The 16,073-nt window shown below is 43.7% G+C and overlaps 1 protein-coding gene across 18 annotated transcripts in view; it reads left to right on the top strand.

Annotated features, from left to right (window-relative positions):
• PIK3AP1 (phosphoinositide-3-kinase adaptor protein 1) overlaps positions 1-16,073 on the top strand; it is a 106,570-nt gene that overhangs the window by 37,460 nt on the left and 53,037 nt on the right. For 11 of the 18 annotated variants that reach the window (XM_084841376.1, XM_084841377.1, XM_084841379.1 and 8 more), the window contains 2 exons: positions 5,033-5,184; positions 15,580-15,724. In XM_084841376.1, coding sequence (XP_084697502.1) covers positions 5,033-5,184; positions 15,580-15,724 — 297 coding nt within the window. Of the gene's footprint in view, positions 1-4,078; positions 4,262-5,032; positions 5,185-15,579; positions 15,725-16,073 lie in introns of all 18 variants that reach the window. The other 7 variants (XR_014788748.1, XM_084841366.1, XM_084841364.1 and 4 more) reach the window with 3 other exon arrangements.

Genomic DNA, 16,073 nt, shown 5'->3' on the forward strand with positions numbered 1-16,073 from the left:
AAGTTGAAAGACAAAGGGCAGCAGTAGCCCTCCTGACTTTATACGCAAAGGCTTTATATGTTAAAGGCTTCCTTTAACTTGAGCCCATTATTCTGTGGCCTGATTCTGAGATGATGGAGAAGAGATCCTGGCCTTCCTCTCTGTGACAACCTTTCAAGTATTTATTCATTCATTCATTCATTCATTCCTATACCGCCCAATACTGAAGCTCTCTGGGCGGTTCACAAAAATTAAAACTAAAGAGCGCACAATAAAACAATACAAAATATATAAAACATTAAAACCACAGTAAACAATACAACCAGAATAAAACCAGAATAAAACCTAGCAGCAGTGCAGGGATTTAAAGAAGTGATTTTAAACAGCAAAGCTAAAAGTCTAAAGAGCTAAAATGCTTGGGAAAATAAAAAGGTCTTCACCTGGTGCCGGAAAGAACCGCACTAGGGAGCTCATTCCACAGCTGGGGTGCTGCAGCAGAAAAAGCCCTCCTCCTAGTAGCCACCCGCCTCACTTCTTTTGGAAGGCTCACAGAGAAGGGCTGCTGAGGATGATCTTAAGGTCCAGGCAGGCACATATGGGAGGAGGCGATCCTTCAGATAACCTGGCCCCAAGCCATTAAGGCTTTGAATGTTAATACCAGCACTTTGAATTGGGCCCGGAAATGGACTGGCAGCCAGTGCAACTGAAAAAGTACCCGTGTAATATGAGCTCGCTGGCCAGTCCCTGTTAACAATCTTGCTGCCCTATTTTGGACCAGCTGAAGTTTCCGGACCGTTTTCAAAGGCAGCCCCACGTATAACACATTGCCGTAATCCAGACGAGAAGTTATCAGAGCATGGGTAACTGTAGCTAGGCTATCTCTGTCCAGATAAGGGCGTAGTTGGTATACCAGCCTAAGCTGATAAAAAGTGCTCCGTGCCACTCAGTTCAATTGTGCCTCAAGTGACAGTTCTGGATCCAAGGGCACCCCCAAACTACGAATGTGATCCTTTAGGGGGAGTGCAACCCCCTCCAGAACAGGTTGAATATCACCTAGCCGGGCAGACGAACCACCCACTAACAGTACCTCCGTCTTGTCTGGATTGAGTTTCAGTTTATTGGCCCTCATCCAGTCCATTACTGTGCCCAGGCCCTGATTCAGAACAGCCACTACCTCACCTGGGTTTGATGAGAAAGAGAGGTAGAGCTGGGCGTCATCCGCATATAACGGCACCTCAGCCCACGTCTCCGGATAACCTCTCCTAGCGGTTTCATGTAGATGTTAAACAGCATGAGGGATAAAAGAGAGCCCTGTGGAACCCCATGGCACAATTGCCATGGCACAGAGCAATAATCCCCCAGCACCACCTTCTGGAGTCAGCCATCCAAGTAGGTGCAGAACCACTGCGGTGCAGTGCCTCCAACTCCCAACCCAGACAGTCTATCCAGAAGGATACCATGGTCGATGGTATCGAAAGCCACTGAGAGGTCCAGGAGAATCAACAGGGTCGCACTCCCCCTGTCCCTCTCCCGGCAGAGGTCATCCCACAGGGCGACCAAGGCAGTTTCCATTCCAAAACCAGGCCTGAAGCCCGACTGAAATGGATCTAGATAATCCATTTCATTGAAGAGTGCCTGGAGCTGACCTGCAACCAAAGCACCTTGTCCAAGAAGGGGATGTTGGCCACTGGCCTATAATTGTTAACATCCCCTGGGTCCAGGTTAGGCTTTTTCAGGAGTGGTCTGATTACCGCTTCTTTTAAAGAGGCCGGCACCACTCCCTCTCTCAAGGAGGAATTTACAACCTCCTGGACCCAGCCGGACATCCCCTCTGTGTTTGATGTAATAAGCCATGAAGGGCAAGGGTCAAGCACACAAGTGGTCGATCGGACTTGCCAAGCACCTTGTCCGCATCCTCAGGCCTCAATAACTGAAACTCATCCAATAGAACTGGACCAGACGGTGCTCTGAATGCCTCTACCAATGGACCTGCATTAATTGTGGTGTGCAATTCATGCCGAATCTGAGCGACTTTATCTTCAAAGTGTCGCACAAACTCATCACAGCATGCAACCAAGGGTTCCACCGTCTCTCTCCCTGGCCCAAAATGTAACAAGCCGCGAACCACTCAGAAAAGCTCCGCTGGACGACACTGAGAAGAGGCAATGCTGGTGGAAAAGAACTGTTTCTTTGCCACCCTCACCACCACAGAGTAAGCTCAATAGTGAGCTCTTACCTGTGCTCAGTCAGAGTTTTCCTCCACCTGCGTTCTAGCTGTCTCCCCTCTTGCTTCATTGCCCTCAGCTCAGGTGTATACCAAGGAGCTGGCTGGGCTCTGCTCAGAGGGAGAGGGCGCTTGGATGCAATCGTGTCAACCACCCAAGTCATCTCAGCATTCCACAGAGCGACCTGGCCTTCGACAGGAGCACCAGCCATACCAGCAGGAAAATCCCCCAGAGCCTTCTAGAATCCATCGGAATCCATTAGCCTCCGGGGGTGGACCATTTTAATAGGTCCCCCAAGTACTTGAAGAGCGCTATCCTCAGTCTTCTCTTCTCAAGGCTAAACATGCCCAGTTCTTTGAGTCTCTCCTCATAGGGCTTTGTTTGCAGTCCCCTGATCATCTTAGTTGCCCTCCTCTGAACCCTCTCCAGCTTGTCTGCATCCTTCTTAAAGTGCAGTGCCCGGAACTGAACACAGTACTCCAGATGAGGCCTAACCAGTGCTGGGTAGAGGGGAACTAGTACTTCCCAGGATTTGGAAGCGATGCTTCTATTAATGCAGCCCAAAATAGCATTTGCCTTTTTTGCAGCCACATCACATTGTTGGCTAATATCCTTCAATTGATATATTCCAGTCATGAGAGTCGTCCCACCAAGTCTCAGTTACACCTATCTCACAACTGATGAGAACTAAGTTAGGATCCTTACGTGTAAAAAGTATTAGTTAGACATGATGGTTCCATTTATTGTTGAATGCAACCAGCTTTTCTCTATTTTCCTTTATACTGAATCTTTAATCAAAGATACTTGGACATTTGGGAAAGGCTAGTGCTTTATAGTCTCAGAATTTGTCTTTCTCATGCACTTAACCTTCTGTTTGTGTTCCTAGTTTGTAAGCCCTTGCCTGGCGTAGACAGGGGGCTTGCTAAAAGCTTCTTTCTCTCACAGTGTACAGTTTCATAGTTCTCAAGCCCCTCCAGCCTCAGAGTCAGGAAGAAATTGGAAGTGATGGCACTGGTTGCATAAATCTTTAAGGGCTTTGTATTGAAAATCTATGTTTTTAATAACAAATAAGTTGTGAAATTAGGAGATGTTTGTTTTTAGCCTTACTATACAGGGTGGGAAATAGTTTCCACACTATTGCAGTTCTAAATGAAGGAAGCAATTCTAGTAGAAGGAACAACCTCTACAGTTTTATAAAGGCTGAAGAACTGAATTTAACACGGAATTTAAGTTACTCTGGCATATCCTTGATTTATTTTTAGATTCTGTGGTGGCTGAATGGTATGAAAGGAAACATCACTAGGGGGTTCTCAGAAATGGTGATAACGTCATCATGATACCAACAATATCAGAAAACTAACGCTTCAATCCTGATGAATGAAACCATTACAGTGAAAGTAGGACCCATAGTAAAGTGCCGTAAACCTGGAATAAAAGTTCTTTTAAAGTCGGAGTAAAATAATAAAAGAGCTCCAAATATCTGTCTGGACTGCTGTCTGGAACTTGGATGCATGAGCATTATGGGTTTGTTTGTTTGCTTTTTGCAAAGTTCCCCTTTGGGCTGCAGTGTGCTTTTCTATAGTTTCTCATCACCAGCATTCCCCCTTGTAACCTCAGCGTATGCATGACATAAGGCCAGAGTGATGTAGCCTCATGCTATGTGACTGGTCATCTGAGATATGGTCTACCAGTATGGGTATGTTGTGACTGGTCACTGAGGGCTTCACCACATTAGGCTAAAATCCTGCGCCCTTACTGGCGCTTCCCGTTCCAAATTCTTTGCAGGATTAAAATCGTCTCCTTTCCATGGGCTGACACAAACTGTTTTTTAGGGCTTTTCTTTCTCGGCAACTTCTATATGTTTCATTTTACAGCCACGAGATGGCACTGTGATGTAGCACAATTATGGATGTACACACACCCAGTAAAGTGCTTCATCATGCTCCCTAGAGATAAATCGCACTTTCCCCAAGCTTTACAGAGCCGGGATAAAGGCCATAAAGCACAGGAGGGGCCATGGAGGTTAACAATGTCGTGTAAAGGACCTGCAAACTTCAGTGAGTAGCCAATCTTGATCACAGGATAAAAGCATTGTGGGGAGAAGCTTTCAGTTACACTGAATTCTAGTGTGGGTGCAGCAGGAGGTAGTGTTGGGGCAGCTTCTCCAGAAGGAGTTATTGGGGTTTTTTTGCCTCTCTTTGGAGTCAAAGAAGGGATTTTAGTTACACCAGCTTTTAACCTGGTGTAACTGATTTTTTGGAGAAGGCATAGCTAGGGTTCTCCTATGTCCTGCTTACATCACACCTCTTTTTTGGGCTCTTTGCTAGCTTCTCAACCCTGCTACAGCAGATCTACAAGGTGAATTTAGGGCAGCTGGAGGAAATCCACTAGGGACCCTGGCTGAGAACACTTCTCATCAGTGGAAGGGGCTCCATTTCATTCCAACTCCCACTTGACAGCAGAAATTAAATTTAGGATTGTACTGTTGACCCTCATAGGCATATTTAGCATTTTGAAACCAAAATGAGCTTTTTCCAGTTTAACCTGAGTGAAGCTAGTAGGTCACAAACAGGCCCTACCTAATTCTAACTTTGCATCTGTACCTAAAATGAGTCCAGTGGGCTCTTCTAATTCCAACTAATTCATTATTGAGACCAATGTAATATCATTCCTTATTTGTGCAGAATGCACATCATTTCTAACTACTAGCCTATTCAGTTTGAAACACATAAGAGTTCAACTTCCTTTTAAGGGACTTTCTTAGTTAAGCAGCTAACTTAATGCTGAGCTGCTTTTAGAAATAATGTTATTTGTTCTTCTCTGTTTAGATTCTGGTTGTGATTCAGTGACTGATGCAGAAGTGGAGGATGACAGAAACCTACACGATTCATGCAATATTACAATGAGTCGGCAGCATGGGACCTTAGTGACCACACCAGCAAGTCTAATTGCAGTGCAGCCTGATCGGATACGCTGTGGGGTACAGTATGTCTCTATTCCTTCAAAGTTGTTATGAGAAGACAGACTGTGTGTGAGGGGGGCGGGGGATGCTGTGTTGTAGATTTAGGACTGGCCCAAGGCATTTTGCTGCCTGAGGTGAAGGACAATATGGCACCCTGTCCCATTCCATGTACAAAAGCCGACAGGGCTGGCGGATGAATCTCTCTTCAGTACTGATGATGGGACAGCATACTATACCACACCTGAAGACAGCAGGCTAGCTCAGGGGGTGTAAGGCCCACAGCTCTCCCCTCCTGCACCTTGCCGCCACTTTCCAGCATCTGCTGCCTGAGGCGACCACCTCACTTTGCCTAATGGTAGGGATTTAGTGTGGATTTAGTTTAGTTATGTTACAGCCTTCCATATCACAGATTTGAGCTTACCCCAAATGGCAATCCTATGATACTTGCCATTCTATTTGCCAGTTTTAGCAGCAGCCCAGTGTTTGGCATTGCTTATAGTTACACTCTGACCTAGGAGTTACATTTTAGAATGCATCACTAGGTGGAAGTGGTTTTGATGCGAAGCAGTTGTTTTTTGTCTACCTACTTGCTAAGCATCTAAATCCATCCAACCACGTTCAAGTCTTGCTTTTTAGCTTGAAACATGGGTAGTGCCCACAGCCATCACTGCTGCTCTTATTCTGAGACTTGAGCGGCAAATCGTGTGAGCTTCAGCTGCTGCAGAATTCAACTGCATGCCTGCTTTTACAATCTGATATCCCAGAATTCAAAGAACTACATTGCCTTCCTGTAATGAAAAAAATTTAGTATATAGTTTCAGTCTTGTAATTAAACTCCTTCAGGACAGAAATAAATAACAACAATAATAATTCTCAGAGGACAGCCCTGCCAGTCCTCTCCTACGCATGTGAGTGAAGCTCTCCCTATATGGGAGGGCTGCCAATGAGGGTATATGGAGCATAGACTCTTGCGTAGGGAGTAGCGCATAAAGGAGGAATGAGGAGGATCCACTGAGGAACTGGTTCATATCTTTCATTTTGGGAGCGAGATTGTTGTTGTTCAGTCATGTCCTACTCTTCATGACCCCATGGACCGTAGCACGCCAGGCCTTCCTGTCCTGCGCTCTCTCCCGGAGTGTGTTCAAGTCCATATTCACTGCATCTGTGATGCTATCTAGCCATCTCATCCTCTGCCTTCTTCTTCTCCTTTTGCCTTCAATCTTTCCCAGCATCATGGTCTTTTCCAGTGAGTTTTCTCTTCGCATTAGGTGGCCAAAATATTTGAGCTTCAGCTTCAGTATCTGTCCTTCTAATGAGCAGTCAAGGTTGATCTCCTTTAGGATTGACTAATTTGACCTCCTTGCAGTCCAGGGGACTCGTAAGAGTCTTCTCCAGCACCACAGTTCGAAAGCATCGATTCTTCAGCGCTCAGCCTTCCTTACAGTCCAGCTCTCACAGCCATACGTTGCTACTGGGAAAACCATAGCTTTGATTAGGCGGACCTTTGTCGGCAAGGTGATGACTCTGCTTCTTACTATGCTGTCTAGGTTTGCCATAGCTTTCCTCCCAAGAAGCAAGCGTCTTTTAATTTCATGGCTACAGTCACCGTCTGCGGTGATCTTGGAGCCCAAGAAAATAAAATCTGTCACTGCTTCCATTTCTTCCCCTTCTATATGCCAGGAAGGGATGGGGCCAGATGTCATGATCTTCGTTTTTTTAATGTTGAGTTTCAAACCAGCTTTTGCACTCTCCACCTTCACCCTCAACAAGAGGCTCTTTAGATCCTCTTCGCTTTCTGCCATTAGGATGGTATCGTCTGCGTATCGGAGGTTGTTGATAATTCTCCCGGCAATCTTAATTCCGACTGTGATTCATCCAACCCGGCGTTTCTCATGATGCACTCTGCATATAAATTAAATAAGCAGGGCGACAATATACAGCCTTGTCGTACTCCTTTCCCAATTTTGAACCAATCGGTTGTTCCATGTCCGGTTCTTACTGTTGCTTCTTGACCCTCGTACAGGTTTCTCAGGAGACAGGTAAGGTGGTCTGGTACTCCCATCTCTTTAAGAATTTGCCACAGTTTGTTGTGATCCACACAATCAAAGGCTTTAGCGTCGTCAATGAAGCAGAAATAGACGTTTTTCTGAAATTCTCTTGCTTTCTGCATGATCCGGCGAATGTTGGCGATTTGATCTCTAGTTCCTCTGCCTCTTCTAAACCCAGCTTGTACTTCCGGTAGTTCTCGGTTCACATACTGCTGAAGCCTAGCTTGTAGGATTTTGAGCATCACCTTGCTGGCATGTGAAATGAGCGCAATTGTGCGGTAGTTTGAGCAATCTTTGGCATTGCCCTTCTTTGGAATTGGAATGTAAACTGAACTTTTCCAGTCTTGTGGCCACTGTTGAGTGTTCCAAATTTGTTGGCATATTGAATGCAGCACTTTAACAGCATCATCTTTTAGGATCTTAAATAGCTCAGCTGGAATACTGTCATCTCCGCTAGCTTTGTTGTTACTAATGCTTCCTAAGGCCCACTTGACTTCACTCTCGAGGATGTCCGGCTCAAGTTCAGTAACCGCACTCTCATGGCTATCAGGGACATTCAGATTTTTCCTGTATAGTTCTTCTGTGTATTCTTTCCACCTCTTCTTCATCTCATTTGCTTCTGTTAGGTCCCTGCCTTCTTTGTCCTTTATCATCCTTGTCTTTGCACAAAACGTTCCCTTGATATCTCCGATTTTCTTGAAGAGATCTCTAGTCTTTCCCATTCTATTTTTTTCCTCGATTTCTTTGCATTGTTCATTTAAGAAGGCCTTCTTGTCTCTCCTTGCTATTCTCTGGAAATCTGCATTCAGTTGGGTATATCTTCCCCTTTCTCCTTTGCTTTTCGCTTCCCTTCTTTCCTCAGCTACTTGTAAAGCCTCATCAGACAGCCACTTGGCTTTCTTGCATTTCTTTTTCTTTGGGATGGATTGAGTTGCTGCCTCCTGAACAATGTTACGCACCTCTGTCCATAGTTCTTCAGGCACTCTGTCTATCAGGTCTAATCCCTTAAATCTATTCCTCACCTCCACTGTATATTCATAAGGGATATGGTTTAGGTCATACCTGAATGGTTTAGTGGTTTTCCCTATGTTCTTCAATTTAAGCCGAAATTTTGCAATAAGAAGCTCATGATCTGAGCCACAGTCAGCTCCAGGTCTTGTTTTTACTGACTGTATAGAGCTTCTCCATCTTTGACTGCAAAGGACATAATCAATCTGATTTCGCTATTAACCATCTGGTGATGTCCATGTGTAGAATCGCCTCTTGTGCTGTTGGAAAAGAGTGTTTGCTATGATCAGTGTGTTCTCTTGGCAAAACTCTATTAGCCTTTGTCCTGCTTCATTTTGTACACCAAGGCCATGCTTGCCTGTTATCCTGGTGATTTCTTGATTTCCTACTTTAGCATTTCAAGTCGCCTATGATGAAGAGGACATCTTTTTTTGGTGTTAGTTCTAGAAGGTGTTGTAGGTCTTGATAGAACCGATCAGCCTCAGCTTCTTCGGCCTTAGTGGTTGTGGCATAGACTTGAATTACTGTGATGTTGAATGGTTTGCCTTGGATTCGTACTGAGATCATTCTATTGTTTTTGAGATTGTATCCCAGTACTGCTTTTCCCACCCTTTTGTTGACTATGAGTGCTACTCCATTTCTTCTAAGGGATTCTTGCCCACAGTAGTAGATATAATGGTCACCTGAATTAAATTCGCCCATGCTTGTCCATTTTAGTTTGCTGATTCCCAAGATGTCGATGTTCAATCTTGCTATCTCATGTTTGACCACCTCCAGCTTACCTTGATTCATTGATCTTACATTCCAGGTTCCTAGACAGTATTGTTCTTTACAGCATCGGACTTTCTTTTCACCACCAGACACATCCACAGCTGAGTGTCCTTTTGGCTTTGGCCCAGCCACTTCACTCTTTCTGGCGCTACTTGGAAATTCCCTCTGCTCTTCCCCAGTAGTATATTGGACACCTTTCGACCTGAGGGGCTCATCTTCCGGCGTCATACCTTTTAGCCTTGTGATACGTTCCATGGGTTTTCTTGGCAAGAATACTGGAGTGGGTTGCCATTTCCTTCTCCAGTGGACCACATTTTGTCAGAACTCTTGACCATGACCTGTCCATCTTGGGTGGCCCTGCATGGCATATTATGGCTTCACTGAGTTACGCAAGCCCCTTCGCCACATTAAGGCAGTGATCCATGAAGGGGTGGGAGCGAGATGACTTTGCATAATTATCTTAGTAATCCTTATGACAACATTTTCATAACAGCATTGTAGGACAGTAATATTGTCCTTCTGTTACAGAGTGTAGCATGTAGCTGTAGCTTAGCTTCTTGTTTACTATAGTGTAAGTGTACATGGCTCCACTTTGGATCAGGACTACTGGGAGGGAAAGATTAAACCTCCCACACACGCACACCATTCCCCCCCCCGCAAAATCCGCCCATATGTGAGGGAAGGGGGGTAAAAAAAAGAAAAAAAAACAGTCTCTGTTGACATCAATGGAGGCTTTTTTCTTCTTTTAACCATCCCATGGTGGGAGGGAGGATTTCAGGGGGAAAATGGTGGCCCCAGGATGTGGTGGTCCCAATCCAAAGAGGGGCCATGCATGCTTACACTAGAGTAAACAAAAAGCTTCAGCTACATGCTGCATACTTTGCATAACACAGCAGTTTGGTTCTGAGTTGCCTAAGGCAGGGCTATGTGTATTTCTTGGTGCCACAGAAGTATAGAAAAAAACCCAGAGAGTGATTAGAGGCAGGCTCTAGGTTCACAAAAACTTCAGCTTCCTCTTTTCTTTCTTTCTTTCTTTCTTTCTTTCTTTCTTTCTTTCTTTCACTCTTTAGCCCTATGACTTGGAAGATATTCTTGAAATTGTGTGTCTGGTGAAATATCAGAAGCCAGAGGAGTGGCTGAAGAAAATTCCAGGCCCTTAGTTCCCTGATCCTTTCCATAACAAGCAGAAACAACATGCAAAATATGCAAAGCTTCTTAATTTATTTGGATTGCAGAATTCACTTTTTCTTTGTGTGTGTAATATAAAATATAATAGAATATTATAATATCATATAGATAAAACTAAATATACACAGCCATGGCCTAAACCAACCCATTGCAATCATAGCTAAACTGAGATTGAACCTGGGATTTCCAGTTTATAGCTTACACTTTAAATCATGATGTTGCACCAGCTATCAAAACTTTACATCCTTGAACAACAGATGATGGGTTTAACTACTGCTCTTTTATTTATCATCCTGCATAATCTTGGTGTTGTACACAGTACTGATGGTTTCTGATCTAGGAGTTTCTACTAGTTAAGGTTTTATTTGTTTGTTTATTTCTATACCGCCCAATAGCCGAAGCTCTCTGGACAGTTCACAAAAATTAAAACCATAGAGTGCAGCATAAAACAATATAAAATGTGAAAGCTTAAAACCACAATATAACAGTACAACCAGAATAAAACCTAGCAGCAATGCAGTGATTTAAAATACAATTTTAAAACATCAGAGCTAAAAGATTAGGAAGCTAAAATGCTAAAGTTCTGGGAGAATAAAAAGGTCTTCACCTGGTGCCAGAAGGACTACAACATAGGCGCCAGGTGAACCCCTCTAGGGAGCTCATTCCACAACTGGGGTGCCACAGCAGAAAAGGCCCTCTTCCTGGTCGCCACCTGCCTAACTTCCTTTGGCAGGGGCTCTTGGAGAAGCACCCCTGAGGATGACCTTACGGTCCAGGCTGGCACATATGGGAGAAGGTGATAACCTGTCCCCAAGCCGTTTAGGGCTTTGAATGTTAATACTAGCACTTTGAATCAGGCCCGGAAATGGACTGGCAGCCAGTGCAGCTGCTATAATGTGATCTCATTGGCCAGTCCGTGTTAACAATCTTGCTTCCCTGTTTTGGACTAGGGTGGGAAGATAAGGGTTATTCATGGAACAGTAGTGGGAAGCATTAAGAAACAGAATAGTTGAAAGTATGACCAGGGAATTTCCTACACACACACAAACACACATTCTGAATTCTCTGAACACCTCCTTCCCTGCCTCCATCCCCACCCCACTCCCATCCCCTGGCCTGAATATAGCATGCTAGAAACCTCCAAAAGAAATATTAAAATAGGAAGAGGTTATCGTGGCATATCAGTGATAAATTCAGTACAGGTTTTGTAGGATACTGGTTTAATTCCATTGCTTATGATTTCTGTCTAAAATTAATACATCCTGGGTAGTCAAACAACACCTGGAATTACAGGCAAGCATGGTCTGGGAGAACAAAATGAAGCGGGACATAGGCTGATAGAATTTTGCCAAGACAACTCACTGTGCATAACAAACACTCTCTTCCAACAACCTAAGAGACAACTTATACATGGACTTCACTAGATGGTTGACGCCGAAATCAGATTGACTACATCCTTTGTAGCCAAAGGTGGCGGACATCTATGCAGTCGGTAAAAACAAGACCTGGAGCTGATTGTAGTTCAGATCACGAACTTCTTATTGCACAATTTAGGATCAGACTAAAGAAAATAGGGAAGACCCACAGATCAGTTAGATATGAGCTCACTAATTTTCCTAATGAATATGCAGTGGAGGTGAAGAATAGATTTAAGGGACTAGATTTAGTAGATAGGGTCCTGGAAGAACTATGGACAGAAGTTCGCAACATTGTTCAGGAGGCGGCAACAAAAAACGTCCCAAAGAAAAAGAAAACCAAGAAGGCAAGATGGCTGTCTGCTGAGACACTGGAAGTAGCCCAAGAAAGAAGGAAAGCAAAACGCAACAGTGATAGGGGGAGATATGCCCAATTAAATGCAAAATTCCAGAGGTTAGCCAGAAGAGATAAGGAATTATTTTTAATCAAGCAATGCACGGAAGTGGAAGAAGATAATAGAATAGGAAGGACAAGAGACTTCTTCCAGAAAATTAGAAACATGGGAGGTAAATTCCCGGCAAAAATGGGTATGATCAAAAACAAAGATGGCAAGGACCTAACAGAAGCAGAAGAGATCAAGAAAAGGTGGCAAGAATATACGGAAGATCTGTATAGGAAGGATAATATCGGGGATAGGTTTGACGGTGTGGTCTGTGAGTTAGAGCCAGACATCCTGAAGAGTGAGGTTGAATGGGCCTTAAGAAGCATTGCTAATAGCAAGGCAGCAGGAGACGATGGTATCCCAGCTGAACTGCTTAAAATCTTGCAAGATGATGCTGTCAAGGTGATGCATGCCATATGCCAGCAAATTTGGAAAACACAAGAATGGCCACCAGATTGGAAAAAATCAACTTATATCCCTATACCAAAAAAGGGAAGCACCAAAGAACGTTCAAACTATCGAACAGTGGCACTTATTTCACATGCCAGTAAGGTAATGCTCAAGATCTTGCAAGGTAGACTCCAGCAATTCATGGAACGAGAATTGCCAGATGTACAAGCTAGGTTTAGAAAAGGCAGAGGAACTAGAGACCAAATTGCCAATATCCGCTGGATAATGGAGAAAGCCAGGGAGTTTCAGAAAAACATCTATTTCTGTTTTATTGACTATTCTAAAGCCTTTGACTGTGTGGATCATCACAAATTATGGCAAGTTCTTGGTGGTATGGGGATACCAAGTCATCTTGTCTGCCTCCTGAGGAATCTGTATAACGACCAAGTAGCAACAGTAAGAACAGACCACAGAACAACGGACTGGTTTAAGATTGGGAAAGGAGCACGGCAGGGTTGTATAAAAAGCTAAAAAAGGTAAAGGTGTCCCCAACCAGTCATGTCCGACTCTAGGGTGTGGTGCTCATCTCCATTTCTAAGCCGAAGAGCCAGCGCTGTCCGAAGACGCTTCCGTGGTCATGTGGCCGGCATGACTGTACACCGAGGTGCACGGAACGCTGTTACCTTTCCTGCCGAAGCGGTACCTATTTATATACTTGCAATTTCTTGCTTTCGAACTGCTAGGTTGGCAGGAGCTGGGACTGAAGACGGGAGCTCACTCCGTCATGCGGCACTCAGGTCTCGAACTGCTGTCCTGCTGACCTTCCAGTCTGCAGTTCAGCATCTTAACCACTAAGCCACCGCGGCCCTATAGGGTAGTATACTCTCACCCTACCTATCCAACCTGTACGCAGAACACATCATGCGACGTGCTGGGCTTGATGAAGCCAAGGCTAGAGTTAAAATCTCTGGAAGAAACAATAACAATCTCAGATATGCAGATGATACCACTTTGATGGCTGAAAGCGAGGAGGAGCTGAGGAACCTCATGACGAAGGTGAAAGAAGAAAGTGCAAAAGCAGGGTTGCAGTTCAACCTCAAAAAAACCAAGATTATGGCAACCAGCTTGATTGATAACTGACAAATAGAGGGAGAAAACATGGAGGCAGTGACAGACTTTGTACTTCTAGGCGCAAAGATTACTGCAGATGGTGACTGCAACCAGGAAATCAGAAGACTTGGGAGGAGAGCAGTGACAAATCTTGATAAAATAGTTAGGAGCAGAGACATCACGCTGACAACAAAGGTCCGCATAGTTAAAGCAATGGTATTCCCCGCAGTAACCTATGGCTGCGAGAGCTGGACCATAAGGAAGGCTGAGCGAAGGAAGATAGATGCTTTTGAACTGTGGTGCTGGAGGAAAATTCTGAGAGTGCCTTGGACTGCAAGAAGATCAAACCAGTCCATACTCCAGGAAATAAAGCCATACTGCTCACTTGAGGGAATGATCTTAAAGGCAAAACTGAAGTAGTTTGGCCATATAATGAGAAGACAGATGGAGAAGATGCTGATGCTAGGGAAAGTGGATGGCAAAAGGAAGAGGGGCCAACCAAGGCAAGATGGATGGATGATATTCTGGAGGTGACGGACTCGACCTTGGGGGAGCTGGGGGTGGCGACGGCTGACAGGAAGCTCTGGCGTGGGCTGGTCCATGAAGTTACGAAGAGTCGGAAGCGACTGACCAAATAAACAACAAAAGTTAAACATTATTCAGGGTCTTCTTGAGTTCAGTAAACAATAATTTGCCAACTGGCCAAAGTAATTAATTATGAGCTGAATTGTGGTTCAGCTGGGCTTTTGATAGAGTACATTAAGGGAATCTGGAATTTTTTACTTAATTCATTTATTTTATTCAGTGTCTATTTCACCCTTTGTGGTGGGTAATAACAGGTTTTTAAAAAAAGAAATATAATAAAAGCAAAATACTACATTAAAAATTATATGCAATATAGAAAATAAAATATCCCACTCATGGCTAACTCTGGAAATTAAAAGTTAGGCCAAGCGGAATTGTTACAATTACTCCATTATGTTCTTTAGGTTCTGGATTTTGTAGACCTGTAAGGGATGAGAGTTCCACAATTGTGGGGCAACCACTGAAAATGTCTCTTGACATGCTCTTGTTATTTAAATGTGGAACATGGATTGTCTAGTCAAGAAGGCACTCTTAATTGTTTTTAAAGATTATAGTAGAACAAAATTGAGACGGAAAATATAATGTTCTATGCTGCAACCAGTGAGCTTCCATATAGTGCTGCAGTTCCCGATAGTGCTGTAGTGGCTTCATCCACCTCAAAGTTCTCTGCAAACCAGGTGGGTTTGGGCCAAAGAACTATTGGAAAGGAACACCTACAGAGCAGCCTCCGAAGTCTGGGGGAAAATCCCCAACTGGCTTCATTAATCTCTGGAGGATGGTCAAACTAAATTGGCCCACAAGGACATAAGAGGACAGAGGTCTCTGAAATAACTGAAGGAAGGTAACCACATGTAGGATTTTGCCTGAATTTGGAGTTTTGTATTCAAATGTTTTATGAAGGACTGAGGTGGGGAAGTTAGAATTAATTGAAAAGAGTGTGGATAGAAAATGAAGGCAATGGTTTGTGGAATTAGAATTAGAACCCTGAGCAGCAGGTGATTCTTGTGTAAAATGAAGAAATCTCAACCCCAGACCCAGCATAGAACATACACACAAACCTTCTCAATTGTAGTTTGGCAAAACCTGACATCACTTTTAATTCTCTCTCTCTCTCCAAGGAGAAACAGGCGCATGACATTCTCAGAGTTCTGCTCAAGATACCATGCTCCTTGCTCTACGGAAGGATTAGTTTTTATAGCTAATCACATAAAATATACTTGTTTGTAGATTGATCAATTTTGATGTTGTTGATTTATTCTGTTTATGGATAGTTGTTACTGTTTTATTATTTGTTTTCATGTTTCTACATTTTAATGCTTTTTAAATTCCGTGTCACTTTGGACACATTTTTTTTGGAGAATGGTTCTGCTAAGTCTTTCAACAAATAGTGACTATACAGTACTCAAGAGCCCAGGGATATTACTGTGCTTTTAAAATGCGATACTCTACTTCTAGGTGCAAACAATAGCTTACATCATCCTAAAGTGTAAGTTGGATAGCCAGGTAAAAATGGATGTGGAATTTTCTTCTGAGAGTCATCAGTCAGTACGAGTACCAGCCAGGATGGAGAATGAGTATACGGTTTCAGTTTACACACCTGGTATGTACAAAAACTGGCCTCCATTTGACTAAACTGCATCTCTGTGGGAGAAGATATTAGAAAAATTGGTCCTCATCTCAAAGGTGAAGGGGCAAGAGTCAACATTTAAGCAAAAACTACTAAGCTCCTCTTAATGAAGGCCCCAAAAACAACTACTAGAAGCTACATTTGTTTACATAAAGCCGCAGATAGTTGACTGGTAGAATACATAGAATTAAACAACCTGATAGACCATGTTTCCTGTTTTTGCACTTCTGAATAAAGTCTGAAGTGGGAGCTTGCACAGCTCATGGGTTGATGCATGAGCTTCAGATGTGGGGAGAGCAGTCTCCACAGGAAGCAGAAGCAC

Source organism: Heloderma suspectum, chromosome 3 (genome assembly GCF_057233095.1).
Source record: "Heloderma suspectum isolate Gila_16-S chromosome 3, 16-S_ref, whole genome shotgun sequence".
NCBI classification, from domain to species: Eukaryota; Metazoa; Chordata; class Lepidosauria; order Squamata; family Helodermatidae; genus Heloderma; species Heloderma suspectum.